The 14,864-nt window shown below is 39.0% G+C and overlaps 1 protein-coding gene across 1 annotated transcript in view; it reads left to right on the plus strand.

The window, feature by feature from the left end:
• Positions 1 to 14,204, plus strand: part of LOC109553351 (disintegrin and metalloproteinase domain-containing protein 18) — a 108,628-nt gene extending 94,424 nt beyond the window's left edge. Inside the window, exons 18-20 of the mRNA XM_070781467.1 lie at positions 669 to 783; positions 9,286 to 9,442; positions 14,028 to 14,204. Of these exons, the coding sequence (XP_070637568.1) occupies positions 669 to 783; positions 9,286 to 9,442; positions 14,028 to 14,070 (315 nt within the window). The 3' untranslated portion in view covers positions 14,071 to 14,204. The remainder of the gene's footprint in view (positions 1 to 668; positions 784 to 9,285; positions 9,443 to 14,027) is intronic.
• Positions 14,205 to 14,864: the final 660 nt, after the last annotated feature.

A 14,864-nucleotide genomic window follows, 5' to 3' on the forward strand; every position in this document is an offset into this window, starting at 1 on the left:
ACAATCACTGAGAATAGTGACTGCAACCACAAAATTAAAAGATGCTTCTTGGGAAAAAAATATGACACATCTAGATAGCATATTAAAAATCAGAGACATCACTTTGCCTACAAAAGTCCATATAGTCAAAGCTCTGGTTTTTCCAGTAGTCATGTATGGATGTGAGAGTTGACCATAAAGAAGGCTGAATCCCAAAGAATTGATGCCTTTGAACTGTGGTGCTGGAGAAGACTTTTGAGAGTCCCTTGGACAGCAAGGAGATCAAGCCAGTCAATCCTAAAGGAAATAAACCATGAACATTCATTGAAAGGACTGATGCTAAAGCTGATGTTCCAATACTTTGGCCACCTGATGGGAAGAGCAGACTCATTGGAGAAGACCCTGATGCTGGGATATATTGAGGGCAAGAGGAGAAGGGAGCAACAGGATGAGATGGTTGGATGGCATCACTGATTCAATGGACCTGAGTTTGAGCAAACTCAGGGAGATAATGAAGGACAGAGAAGCCTGTTGTGCTACAGTTCATGGGTGGCAAAGAGTTGGAAACAACTTAGCAACTGAACAACAACAAACTTAGAAGATCAGGGATTTTATTCTTTTGAAAGTAAGTATATATGACATACAGAGACTATCATGATTCATAGTAATTACACATTTTTCTGTTTCAGATATGTAATAATTTAGGCAATTGTCATTGCATTCCTGACTATACACCTCCAGATTGTGAATTACACATTGGTTCACCAGGAGGAAGTATTGATGATGGATATGATCATAAATCTTGTGAGTAGAAATTAAACTTTTAAATTCTAGAATGTTTTAAAAATAAAGCATCAAAATAGGATGCTTTATGAAATAAAGAAATACACTATTAACTAAAATCTTTCATGATCTCCCAAGTGACTAAAAGAATTACTTTGAATAGTGGCTTTCATTAAATTAATGTTAAATAACATTTGCAATGTGCTTTCCACAGAGACACCCAGTTTTAATCAACTCAGTTACTAAAATACAATATAGTACTCAAGTTTCAATAAACATCATGTGTGCTCAGTCGCCTCAATCATGTCTGTCTCTTTGTGAGCCTATGGACTGTGGCTCAGCAGGCTCCACTGTTCATGGGATTTTCCAAGCAAGAATAGTGGAGTGGATTGCCAGTTCCTCCTCCAGGGGGTCTTCCCAACCCAGGGATCGAACCCAACCCTGCATTGGCAGGCAGGTTCTTTACCACTAATGCCACCTGGGAAACCCTAATAAACATCATAGCATGAATTAAAAAATAAATATGGATGGGTGAACATCATGCAAATTATTTGCATTCCATGTTATTAAAAACTTTACAGGTTATTAAAAAGCACGTCTAGGATAAGGTGTTTATTTTGAATGAAATTTATGTAAAAAATGTATGACGAAATATAAGTATACGTATTTACTAGGAAATAATAGTAAATCACATTTTGAGTGATGAAGTACAAGTTTATACTTTCTCTAGTTTCCATGAATGAAGGCAAGTTGCTATTCATTGATTCAACATCTATGATAAAAACTCTCAATAGGGCTTCCTTTGTGGGAAGAATCCACCTGCCAATGCAGAGGACATGGGCTCAATCCCTGGTCCGGAAGGATTCCACATGCCACAGGACAGCTAAGTCCACCCACTGCAGCTATTGAATTGATATGCCCTAGAGCCTGAGCTCCACAACAAGAGAAGCCAGCTCAGTGAGAAACCCGCACACTGCAACCAAGAGAAGCCACTGCTCATCACAAACTAGGGAAAGCCTGCACTCAGCAATGAAGACCCACCACAGCCAAAAATAAAACAGATAAATAAATCTTAAAAAAATAAAACTGTCAACAGTGTGGGTATAGAGTGACTATACTTCATCAAGGTAGAGTCCACATATGGCAAACCCAAAACTAACATCATTCAGTTCAGTTCAGTTCAGTTGCTCAGTCTTGTCCGACTCTTTGCGAACCCATGAATTGCAGCACGCCAGGCCTCCCTGTCCATCACCAACTCCCGGAGTTCACTCAGACTCATGTCCATCGAGTCAGTGATGCCATCCAGCCATCTCATCCTCCGTCGTCCCCTTCTCTTCCTGCCCCCAATCCCTCCCAGCATCAGAGTCTTTTCCAATGAGTCAACTCTTTGCATCAGATGGCCAAAGTACTGGAGTTTCAGCTTTAGCATCATTCCTTCCAAAGAACTCCCAGGGCTGATCGCCTTCAGAACGGACTGGTTGGATCTCCTTGCAGTCCAAGGGACTCTCAAGAGTCTTCTCTAACACCATAGTTCAAAAGCATCAACTCTTCAGCACTCAGGTTTCTTCACATCATACACAATAGTTAAAAGCTGAAAGCTTTTCCTCTAAGATCAGAAATAAGACAAGGATGCCTATGCCCACTACTTTTATCCAGCACAAAATTGAAAGTCCTAGTCACAGCAATTAAACAAAAATAAATAAATAAAATAAATCCTAGATTTTAGTTGTATTTGATGAGTGTTTTCTTTTTTTAAAAATTAACTTATTTATTTTTATTGGAGGATAATAGCTTTATGATATTGTGTTGGTTTCTACCTATATCAACATTTTAGTTTGCTTTTTAATTAATTTATTTATTTTTAATTGGAGGAGAGCATTTTATTCTTATTGGACTACATGGCCCAAATTGTTTCATATGCATCCATTTGTAAAATTTTTCTTGTATTTGTGTCATTTCAGTGGAACAGCTGGACACCCATAAGCAAAAGAATTATCCTACTCACAGACCTCACAACTTTCAAATATTAACTCAAAATGGATAATAGTCCTAAAGTCTAAAAGTATAGCTAAGGACAAGTTCAGGCAATGGTAGTGACTGGAGACAGTGATATGCATATACTTGGCTGTGGGGCCCAAGTGCAGGTGTCCAGGTGGTGGCAGATGTCAGTTGAAGATGTGTTTGTAGTGATCAGGGCTGGGGTAGGTGGCAATGGCTGGAGCCAACTATTGGCTCACTGGCTGTTCCGATGGCCCTGAATGTCAGTGTGCTTTCCTATTGCTTCACACTCTACTTCTGCGAATGCATACTACAAGGGAAATCAGTGATGAGGTGTGGAAATTGAGTTCTGGGGCATGCCAGTGCACAATCGGACAGGCTAGCTCCAGGTAGGCACAGTGATGCCCACCACTGTCAGAAGTCCGATTGTGACCTGGATCTAACAAACAGCTAGAGTATGCTCTCCTATAGCTGTTCTCTTCCTCCCCTGGGTGTGTGCACTGTCTTGGAGGTCAGGTCTTGCTGGGGGTGTGCAGGTTCAGAGCTGAAGGCAGGGGCTGGTTACAAGTAGGCATGGTGGTGCGGGCCAGTCAGAGAGGCAGAACCTGATCTGGATCTGACAAACAGCTGCAGGGGCCATGGGTGTTGATATGCTCTTCTGTGGCTGGACGCTCACCCCAGAACATGCAGTGGAAGCCAGAGACGAGTCAGGCTGGGAACACACAAGTGCATGACTGCAGGGGCTATTCACAGGTGGACACGGTAACATTGACCAGTGATGGAAGGCAGGACCTGACTCTGTCCACAAACAGCAGTGTGTGGCCGGGAAGGAAGGCAGGGGAAAGGGAAGGCTAGCTGGCTATACATTCACCTGTGGCTATAGGTTGTTGTTTTACCAGTCAGTTGCTGAGTCGTGTCCCACTATTTGTGACCCCATGGACTGTGGCCCACCAAACTTCTCTGTCTGTGAGATTTCCTGGGCAAGAATACTGGAATGGGTTGCCATTTCCTTCTTCAGGGGTTCTTCCCCACCCAGGGATAGAACCTGTGTCTCCTTCATTAGCAGGCAGATTCTTTACACTGAGGCACCAGGGAAGCCTCTGCAGATTACTTCCACTTATATCAGAGGGTTTGGTCAGTATATCCTTCCCCCCAAAGCATATGGATTAAAAAGAAAATCAGTGTTTCTGTACAGTAATATGATCCTATATGAAAAAATCCTAATGAGTCACCAAAACCTAAAGAGTAAGGTGGAAGAAAATGAGATCAATATACAAAAAACAATTGTATATCTACAAACTAAAAAGAGACAATCCAACAATGACATTAAGGAAGCAATTTTATTCATGACAGCATAAAAAAACAAAATACTTAGAAATAAATTCAGTGGAAAAGTACATGATTTGTACACTGAAAACTTCAAACCATTGCTGAGATAAATTTTCAAATTTAAGTAACTGAAGAGACATTTATGTTCAGAGTTTGGAAAACACTTGTTACAAGGTCAGTTCTCCCCGGATTTAGCTATACACTCAGGAAAATTCCGTTGCAAGTCATCCATCAGGTTCATTTGCAGAAATTGACAAGCTGATTATAAACTTTATACAGAATTTCAAAGGGACTAGTGTTGTCAAAATAACTTTGAGACAGAGTGATGTTAGAGAAAATACATCACCCAATTACAGAACTTTCTATAAAGTTACAATAATCAATGCAGTGTAACATTGATTTTAACATAGACATGTAGATCAATGGAACAGAATAAATCACTGGAAGTAGAGCCACAGATGCATGGAAAACTAATTTTCCATAAAGTGCAAAGCAAATCAGTGAATAATGGATAACTTTTTCAGCAAAAAGTGCTGGAACAATTATATACTCACATGCAGAAAAAAATAATTCTGTACATCACGTGTAAAAATTCACTCAAAGTGGATCACACACCAAAATGTGAAGCCTAAACGTATAAAACTTCCAGAAGAGAAAATATGAGAAAACCTAAGTGCCTTTGGATTAAATGATTATTTTTTTTAACATGTGATACCAAAAGCACATTCTAAGGAGGAAAGGTGAAAATTTGGATATCATCACAATGAAAAGCTTTTGCTCTTCAAAATTGTATATAACTAGAGTTAGGTATATAACTAACAAAGTATTTATATTCTGAATATATACAAATTTTATATTCACAATATAATCTTTGACAATTAATAATGGAAAACAAGCAGCCCAATAAAGATGGGAAAAATATGGATACTTTATCAAAGAAGATATATAGATGATAGATAAGCACATGTAAAGATGTCCAATGTCATTGTTTATCAAAGAAATGCACACTAAAATCATAATTACACAATTACTGTTACATTCTTTTAAAATTTATTTAAATTTTAAAGGCTAACCACATGAAGTTTTGCCAAAATGGGAGGATAGTGTCTCATACACTACTGTTGAAATGTAAAAGTGTACAGTTTCAGCTTCTTCTTAAAAGAATCGTATTTATTTATTATTTATCTTTGACCGTGCTGGGTCTTCGTTGCTGCACGGGGTTTTTCTAGTCGGAGTGAGCAGGGGCTGCTCAGTAGTTGTGGCGTGAGGGCTTCTCACTGCAGTGACTTCTCGCTGCAGAGCACAGGCTCTAGGGCCTGAGGGCCTCAGTAGTTGCGGCTCCCCAGCTCTAGAGCACATGGGCTTAGTTGTTCCTTGGCATATGGGATCTTCCTGGATCAGGGCTGGAACCCGTGTCTCCTGCACTGGCAGGTGAATTTATCACTGAGGCTCCAGGGAAGCCCTTAGCTTCTTTCACCTATCATGTAATGCAGTCACTTTACTGCTTAACCAAGAGAATAGAATGCCTTCACCCCTACAAAACTTTGTACACAAACGTTCATAACAGCTTTACATGTAATAGATACGATTTGAAAACAACCCAAAGACAAATCAACAGGTGATGGATCAACAACGTGTGGTATATTCAAAAAACAGCATACTATTGAACAATAAAAAGGAAAGAGCCACTGTTAAAAATACCAATGTGGATGGATGTCAACATTTCTGCTGTGTGAAAAAAGCAAGATTAAAATGAATACAGACTGTGTGACTTTATTTATATTAAATTGTAGAACACCTAAACTAATAGAGAATGCTGATTTGGTTGCTTGTGTTGGGAGTGGCAGCAAAGCAGCATTATATGGGCAAGAAGAAACTTGTGGGTGATGGATGTATTCACTCCAGTTGAGCCTTGGACTACATGGATTTGAACTTCTCTGTGCATTAACAGGGATGTCTCGCATGCTGCAGTCCATGAGGTTGCAAAGACTCAGACACAACTTGGCGACTGAACAACAAGTGCATCCACTTGTACACAGATTTTATTTCAATAAATACCACAGTAGTGTAGCATCAGAAGTAGACTAAATCCATGGGCGAGCAGCTGCAGATATGGTGGAACCTGCACTGCAGAGAGACCTCAGATATGGAGGACCAACGCTAAAGTTAAACATGAGTGTTTAGACTGCTTGGAGTGGATCCCCCAACCCTGCAACGTTCAGGAGTCAACTGTCTTTTGACTGATGTGGTGGTTTTATAGATATGAACATATATATATATATACAACATATAATATACATCTCAAATAGATTCATGTATTTGCATCTAAAATAACAGTAAATCTGTTTAAAAAATCACAAAATTTAAATGACATCAAATACAAGAGTCACACTATTTTGTTGTCAAATCTCAGACATTAAACTTATTTTCCCTACCAATACTGATAAGAATTTTACATTAATTGAAGAAAATCCATAACAACCAAAACAAAAAATAATCTTTTAAGTGCATGCCTCATTTGCTCTATCGTATCCATTGTACAGTTATAGTGTTCACATTTCATCATATACGAAGAATCAGTTCAGTTCAGTTCAGTTGCTGAGTAGTGTCCGACTCTTTGTGACCCTATGAATTGCAGCACACCAGGCCTCCCTGTCCATCACCAACTCCTAGAGTTTACTCAAAATCATGTCCATTGAGTCGGTGATGCCATCCAACCATCTCATACTCTTGTCCACTTCTCCTCCTGCCTTCAATCTTTCCCAACATCAGGGTCTTTTCAAATGAGTCAGTTCTTCACAAGAATAACTATATAATAAAAGAAGGAAAATACAAGCTATACCAAGACTCTCATTCATTGCTAGTGTGAATGTAATTCCTACAACCACTTAGGAAAACCACTGGAAAAGTTACAAATGTTTGGTTTGCTGCTGCTAAGTCGCTTCAGTCGTGTCCGACTCTGTGCGACCCCATAGACAGCAGCCCACCAGGCTCCCCCATCCTGGGATTCTCCAGGCAAGAACACTGGAGTGGGTTGCCATTTCCTTCTCCGACAAATGCTCAGTTTAGGCACACACTATAAGTAAGCATCACATTCCCAAGGGCATATACCTGTGAGATATGCATACATACATTGACTAAGAAATGTGTAGTATAATACTCATAGCAGCACTATTCATAACACTCATAATTTCAAGTTACCCAAATGCTCATAAGAAACAATGTATTTATAGCTGTTATTTCTATATAAAGATATTTTATGCAGTGATGAGAATGAATATTTTACAATTATAAACAATAATTTGGCCAAATCCCCAAATAAGGTAATAATGAGCTGAAAAATCAGATAGGATATAAATACATACAACATAACTCTATATAAAGTTTGCTGCTGCTGCTAAGTTGCTTCAGTCGTGTCCGACTCTGTGCAACCCCATAGTTGGCAGTCCACCAGGCTCCCCCGTCCCTGGGACTCTCCAAGCAAGAACACTGGAGTGGGTTGCCATTTCCTTCTCCGTTATAATCTGTCAAAAATGATCCATGGATTAGTGATTTTCCATGGATGGTGGCTGAAAGAAAGTAGATTAGAGGTAGTGAGATGCTGGTAATATTACTTTTCCTGGATTTGGTGCTGGTTACATAGATGTGTTCAATTTAGAAAATTCTCTGAGCTATAAAATGATGACGTGAATGCATGTCTGTTAGTATTGTTACATTTCTGTAAAAAATCTACTAACTAAATAGTAATGGAGAAAAGCAATATCTTTTTTTGTTTGTTTTTTTTTTTTAAAATATAAATTTATTTATTTTAATTGGAAAACAGAATTATGATTAGAAAATTTCCTGGTGTGTGCTTTTGAGATTCTAGCAGAGTATGTCTTGAGATCTGGATTATTTTTCTAATTATTTGCCAATATATTTATTTATTGTGTACTTTTGCTGCTGCTGCTGCTAAGTCACTTCAGTCGCGTCCGACTCTGTGAACCCCATAGACCGCAGCCCACCAGGCTCCGCCGTCCCTGGGATCCTCCAGGCAAGATCACTGGAGTGGGTTGCCATTTCCTTCTCCAATGCATGAAAGTGAAAAGTGAAAGTGAAGTCGCTCAGTCATGTCCGACCCTCAGCGACCCCATGGACTGCAGCCTTCCAGGCTCCTCTGTCCATTGGATTTTCCAGGCAAGAGTACTGGAGTGGGGTGTCATTGCCTTCTCCATATGTACTTTTGGGAATTGTGTAATATTTGAATTTTTTAAGACAGCAAAAGGGCATACTATATTGTTGACTGTCAACAAGAGGGAAAAAAATACACACCACACACACATTACGTATAGGTAGATACAGACACAAGTATGGGTATAGAAATGGATTTTATTCACATGTATAAAATATAAATACTGGATGGAGAAACATAGTCATTTAAAAATGGTTTCCTTTCAGGAGCAAAACTATGTGACTTGGCAAGGTAGTGGATGGGGGCTTTTCACAGCATATTGCTAAATTTTTAACTTAACCCCTACTAATATGCCACCTTTAAAATAAATAAATAAGATGAGTGTAGTAAACAGACTTCAAACTGCAAATACAGTATCATAATATTTTAAAAATATGCATAAAAGATGACTAGTAAGCCTCCAATACTTTGGTCACCTGATGCGAAGAACTGACTAATTGGGAAAAAACCCTGATGCTGGGAAAGATAGAAGGCGGGAGGAGAAGCGGACAACAGAGGATGAGATGGTTGGATGGCATCACTGACTCGATGGATATGAGTTTGAGCAAGCTCCAGGAGATGTTGATGGACAGGGAGGCCTGGTATGATGCAGTCCATGGGGTCGCAAAGAGTGGACACAACTGAGTGAATGAACTGACTGAACTGAGTAAGCCTATGAAAAATATTCAATTGTTTTGGGTATGAGCTTAAATGCCCTTTTATTTTCTCATATATGACAGTTTGCAAGGTCTTAAACTTTCAATTATGTATATGATTTTACGTGTATGCATATGATTGCTGTCCAACTCTTTGCAACCCCATGGACTTAAGCCCGCCAGGTTCCTCTGTCCATGGAATTTTCCACGCAAGAATACTGCAGTGAGTTGCCATTCCCTCCTCCAGGATGCATATGATTAAAGTGAGATAAATAGAAATTTATTCAAACATTCAGTGAATATCCACTTATTTCTGTGTTTCACTTCCAGATACAACGTTTACTAAAAAAGGCTACAATACACATCAGAACTGGCTTATTTTAAGTTTCTACATTTTTCTGCCCTTTTTCATAATTTTCACCATTATGATCATGAAGCGAAATGAAATGAGAAAATCATGCAACAAAGAGAGTGTGGAATATGAGGGGTAAGTAAGATTTTGCAAATAATTTAGTATCTCAAATTGTGCTAGTCATTAACCAGTGTCATAAATTCATAATTATATAATATTTGTTATGAAATGTGTGCTATTTTAAAATCTAAACAAATGTCCTTTTATCCATTGTTTTCCCAATAGTTCATTATTAGCATATTAAGACAAATCAAAATTTTGACTGCTCTAGAACTGTTTTCCTGATGAATATTCCACAGTGTAGTAGGGACTTAATATGAGAAAACTATATTTGGTATATCATTTTAAGTTTCTAAGTAGATCTAAATTAAGTAGCAGTGTTTGTTTCCTTCAGAGAAATCCTTTTTATCCAATTTAGAATTTATATTAAAAATGTCATTAATAAATCCTTGAACCTCAAAATATTTTTATCTCTTTAGTAGTCTCAAATGTCGTTAAAAAAATCTCTGCAGAATTCCTCTGAAATCAGGCACTGTTTCTTATAAACCTGTGCATGATATTCTTAATTTTGTCCGTCTTCCTTTCTGATGACCTAACTCTTTAACTCATTGAAGGCAAGAAACCTGTATATTAATCCCAATATGTGACAGCATGAATGAGGATTTTAGCCTCAAAGTGACATTTTCTTTGAAAACTATTATTGTGTGTTGTGCTTAGTCGCTCAGTCCTGTCTGACTCTTTGTGACCCTGTGGGCTGTAGTCTGCCAGGCTCCTCTGTCCATAGGATTCTCCAGGCAAGAATACTGGGGTCGGTTGCCATGCCCTCCTCCAGGGGACCTTCCTGACCCAGGGATTGTACCCAGATCCCCCACATTGCAGGCAGATTCTTTACCATCTGAGCCACCAGGGAAGCCCATTTTATGAAGACATACTCAATTATACACACACCACATGTATATCATTTAGGGAAATGTTGGATCATATTCACTAAAAGAGAAAGTGACTCAATCGGCCATCATGAGACTTTACAGAGGAAAAGAAAAAAAGAGAATTCAAAGAAAGCCTTGACAGGTAATGTTGTTGAGGGAACCTGTGTAATGTACATGCTGAATACAGCTCCATATCTAAAAATTCATGCTGTCCCAGCCTTAATGACTGTTCCTTTACAAACTCTCCCACCAGACCTGGGATGTGTACCATTAAGCCTTCCATCTTTGTTTATTCTATAAGTATATACTGGAGCTTTTGAATACATAATTTTTACCAGATGGGAAAAATTGTTTTATCTTATAGCCATATATTTATTTCCATCATGCATTAGGCTAGGGCTGTGGGTTTAGGTAATAAGTTCACAGAGCTGGAACATCATTCTCATCACATCACATCAAAGACAAATGCTATGAACTGATAATATCAATCTTGATAACTTGGAGGAAGTAGTGTTTGTCAGGTATTTCCTGAGAACATGAAAACACCTGTTAGATTATTTTTCTCTCTTTTTATACTTAAATCTATAAAAAAAAAAAAAAAAAGGCAGCTAAATGTGCCCCGTATGTTTTTGGTTTTGAGTAGTTCTTCACTTTCAGGCTCTATAAAGGGTGTTTCAGAATTATCTTGTATATTCCTTGTCACAGCCCTAGAAGCAGCCTTTTCTACAAGGATTGTTGGTTTCTTTTATTGGAAAACAATATTATAGACCTAGATGCTAGGTTTGCTCCTTGCTATTTGGGTTTCATTGCTTCTAGAACCTCACAACAGACAGATATATGAGTCTGATATATGTGTACAACACATGTATACACACAATTGTCCTTAGATATCCTGCAGATAAGTCCTTTATCACATATTTGTTGTAGCCGGATGGTCTGAATTTTTGCAACCCTGTGAACTGTAGCAAACCAACTGTAGCAAACTGTAGCAAAACCTGGTTTCCTCTGTTCCCCACTAACTCCTGGAGTTTGCTGAAATTCATTTCCATTGAGTTAGTGATGCTATCTAACCATCTCATCCTCTGCTGCCCTCTTCTCCTTTTATCAGATAAAAATTGAGGGTTTTTTTCTTCAGATATGTGTCATATTTTCATTCAAATCACAGTATATTTTGCTGAGGAAACATTTTTAAATTTTATCATTGTTTTCCGTCTTGGATTATGCTTTAAAAACTTACCACCAAACCCAAGGTCACTCAGGTTTTCTCTTGAAGATTTATAGCTTTGCAATGCATATTTAGACCTATGATTCATTTTGAGGCAGTTTTTGTGCAAAATTTGAAGTAAAATTTGAAAGTATGACATATGTGATAAAGTTTGTATTTTTGCAAATGTATGCCAAATAGTCCAGTATCATTTGTTGAAAGAACTATATTCATTAAAATGCCTTTGCACCTTCATTGAAAATCTTGAACATATATATGTAGGTCTAATTTTGAATGAAGGAAATTAGATATTTCTTATTTTCTTTTTAATATTAAGTGAATCTTCTTATTTATAGGGTAAAGTTTTTTTTTTCCTGCTATGTATCTTTTTCCAAGTTTCAAATACTGAAATGTGATTCTTTTTATCCACATTTGCAAATAAGTTTGCCTAAAGGAAAGATGTGTTATCTTTTCCACATGCCACAGATTAAATAAGCTATGTCATGTCTGACTCTTTTGCAACCCCATGGACTGTGGCCCACTAGGCACTTCTGTCCATAGGATTTCTCAGGGAAAAATAATGAAGTGGGTAGCCATTTCCTTCTCCAGGGGATCTTCCTGACCCAGGGATCGAACCCACATCTCCTGCATTGGCAGGCATATTCTTTACTCTATAGTGACTGGAAATATTCTATTTAGCCTTTCACTTTAGTCTTTCTAAACCATGGATTTTTCAAAGAACCAAAAGTATACAAAACTAAATAAACGAATTTTTATTATTTTCAATCATTTCATAGCTGTAGTTATTTTGCCTCATACTTAAATGATAAACCAGCAGTAAAGTAATAAATGTAAAGCTATATATTTACACATATAAATATGTATTCATATATAAATACATACAATTGTTGTTGTTCGGTCACTAAGTTGTTTCCTACTGTTTGTGACCCCATGGACTGCAGTATGCCGGGTTTCCCTGTCCTTCACCATATCCCAGAGTTTGCTCAAGCTCATGTCCACTGAGCTGATGATGCCATCCAACCATCTCATCCTCTGTTGCTTTCTTATCCTCCTGCCCTAAATCTTTCCAGCATCAGTGTCTTCTCCAATGGTCCACTCTTCCTATCACGTGGCCAAAGCATTGGAGCTTCAGCTTCAGCATCAGTCCTTCCATTGAATATTCAGGGTTAATTTCCTTTAGAATTGATTGGTTTGATCTCCTTGTAATCCAAGGGACTCTTAAGAGTCTTCTACAGAACCACATTTCAAAAGTATCAATTCTTCAGTGCTCAGCCCTCTTTAGACTGATGCTGAAGCTGAAGCTCCAATACTTTGGCCACTTGATGTGAAGAGCTGACTCATTAGAAAAGACCCTGATGCTGGGAAAGATTGAAGGCAGGAGGAGAAGGGGATGACAGAGGATGAGATGGTTGGATGGCATCACTGGCTCAATGGACATGAGTTTGAGCAAGCTCCAGGAGATGGTGAAAGACAGGGAAGCCTGGTGTGCTGCAGTCCATGGCGTCACAAAGAGGTGGACACGACTGAGTGACTGCACAAAACAGCCTTCTTTATGGTCCAACTCTCACATCCGTACATGACTACTGGAAAAAACATAGTTTTGATTATATGAACTTTGTCAGCAAAGTGATGTCTCTGCTTTTTAATATGCTGTCTAGGTTTCTCATAGCTTTCCTTCCAAGGAGAAAGCTTTTTATAATTTTGTGGCTGCAGTCTCTGTCTGCAGTGATTTTGGAGCCCAAGAAAATAAAATCTGCCACTTTTTCCAGACTTTTCCCATCTATTTGGCAAGAAGTAATGGGGCTGGCTGCCATAATCTTAGTTTTTTGAACGTTGAGTTCTAAGTCAGCTTTTATACTTTCCTCTTTCACCCTAATCAAGAGGCTCTTTAGTTCTTCTTTGCTTCCTGCCATAAGGGTGGTGTTATCTGCATATCTGAGGTTATTGATATTTCTCCCAGCAATCTTGATTCCAGCTTTGATTCATCCAGCCTGGTATTTCTCATGATGTACTCTGCATATAAGTTAAATAAGCAGGGTGACAATATACAGCTTTGACATACTCCTTTCCCAATTTTGAATCAGTCTGTTGTTCCATGTCCATTTCTAACTGTTGCTTCTTGACCTGCATACAGGTTTCTCAGGAGGCAGGTAAAGTGGCCTAGTATTCCCATCTGTTTAAGAATTTCCACAGTTTGTTGTGATCCACACAGTCAAAGGATTTAGGGTAGTCAATGAAGCAGAAGTAGATGTTTTCCTGGAATTCTCTTGCTTTTTCTATGATACAACAGATGTTGGCAATTTTATCTCTGGCTCCTCTGCCTTTTCTAAATGTAATTTGTACAACTGGAATCTGTTGATTCTTTATTTTTCACTCTCGTTGTTCCTTTGAGTGCCTGTTTTGATCTGAGACTTAAAAGAGAAATCTGACAGTAGATATAGTTAAAGTATGAAACTGTCTACTACTAAACAGATTATAAATTTGTATTTTCTTTTTCTTTCCCTAGTCATTCAGCCATTGTACCAGAACACTATGACATGGACTACTAATATAGCTAAGCTCTTCACCAACAAAATGCTTACATGAAGAGGAGAAAGTGTTTTGTAACCCTTATGCTATCCCTAAATACACTTAAAATGTCAAATTTTTGAAAATAAAGTGCACTTGGGCAGGAAGAAGTCTTCCTTCAGTTCAGTTCAGTTGCTCAGTCGTGTCCAACTCTTTGCGACCCCATGGACTGCAGCATGCCAGGCCTCCCTGTCCATCACCAACTCCCGGAGTTTACTCAAACTCATGTCCATCGAGTCGGTGATGCTATCCAGCCATCTCATTCTCTGTTGTCCCCTTGTCCTCCTGCCTTCAATCTTTCTCAGCATCAAGGTCTTTTCCAAGGAGTCAGTTCTTCTCATCAGGTGGCCAAAGTATTGGAGTTTCAGCTTTAGCATCGGTCCTTCCAATGAATATTCAGGACTGACTTCCTTTAGAATGGACTGGTTGGATCTCCTTGCAGTCCAAGGGACTCTCAAGAGTCTTCTCCAACACCACAGTTCAAAAAAGTCTCCTTGTGACTCCCAAATACACCTAGCCGCTGGTGGACCCCTCCAGTGGGCTGCAAATCCTGATTCCCAAGCTGGGGAGAGGCCCAATGCACAGCTGCACTTCCATCCCTCACTGCATTCAACCCGCCAACAGACCTGCCTTCTCCACCTGCCTTCCCAGCTTGCCCGAGGCCAGCCCCTGAGGCATGCTCCTCCCCTCTCCTGTCCCGCCCTCCAGTCTCACCCCGCCTCAGCCCCTCCCCTCCTCTTTTCACTCCCGCCCTGCCCCCTAGTTTCATCCCGCC

This window comes from Bos indicus, chromosome 27, assembly GCF_029378745.1.
Source record: "Bos indicus isolate NIAB-ARS_2022 breed Sahiwal x Tharparkar chromosome 27, NIAB-ARS_B.indTharparkar_mat_pri_1.0, whole genome shotgun sequence".
NCBI classification, from domain to species: domain Eukaryota; kingdom Metazoa; phylum Chordata; class Mammalia; order Artiodactyla; family Bovidae; genus Bos; species Bos indicus.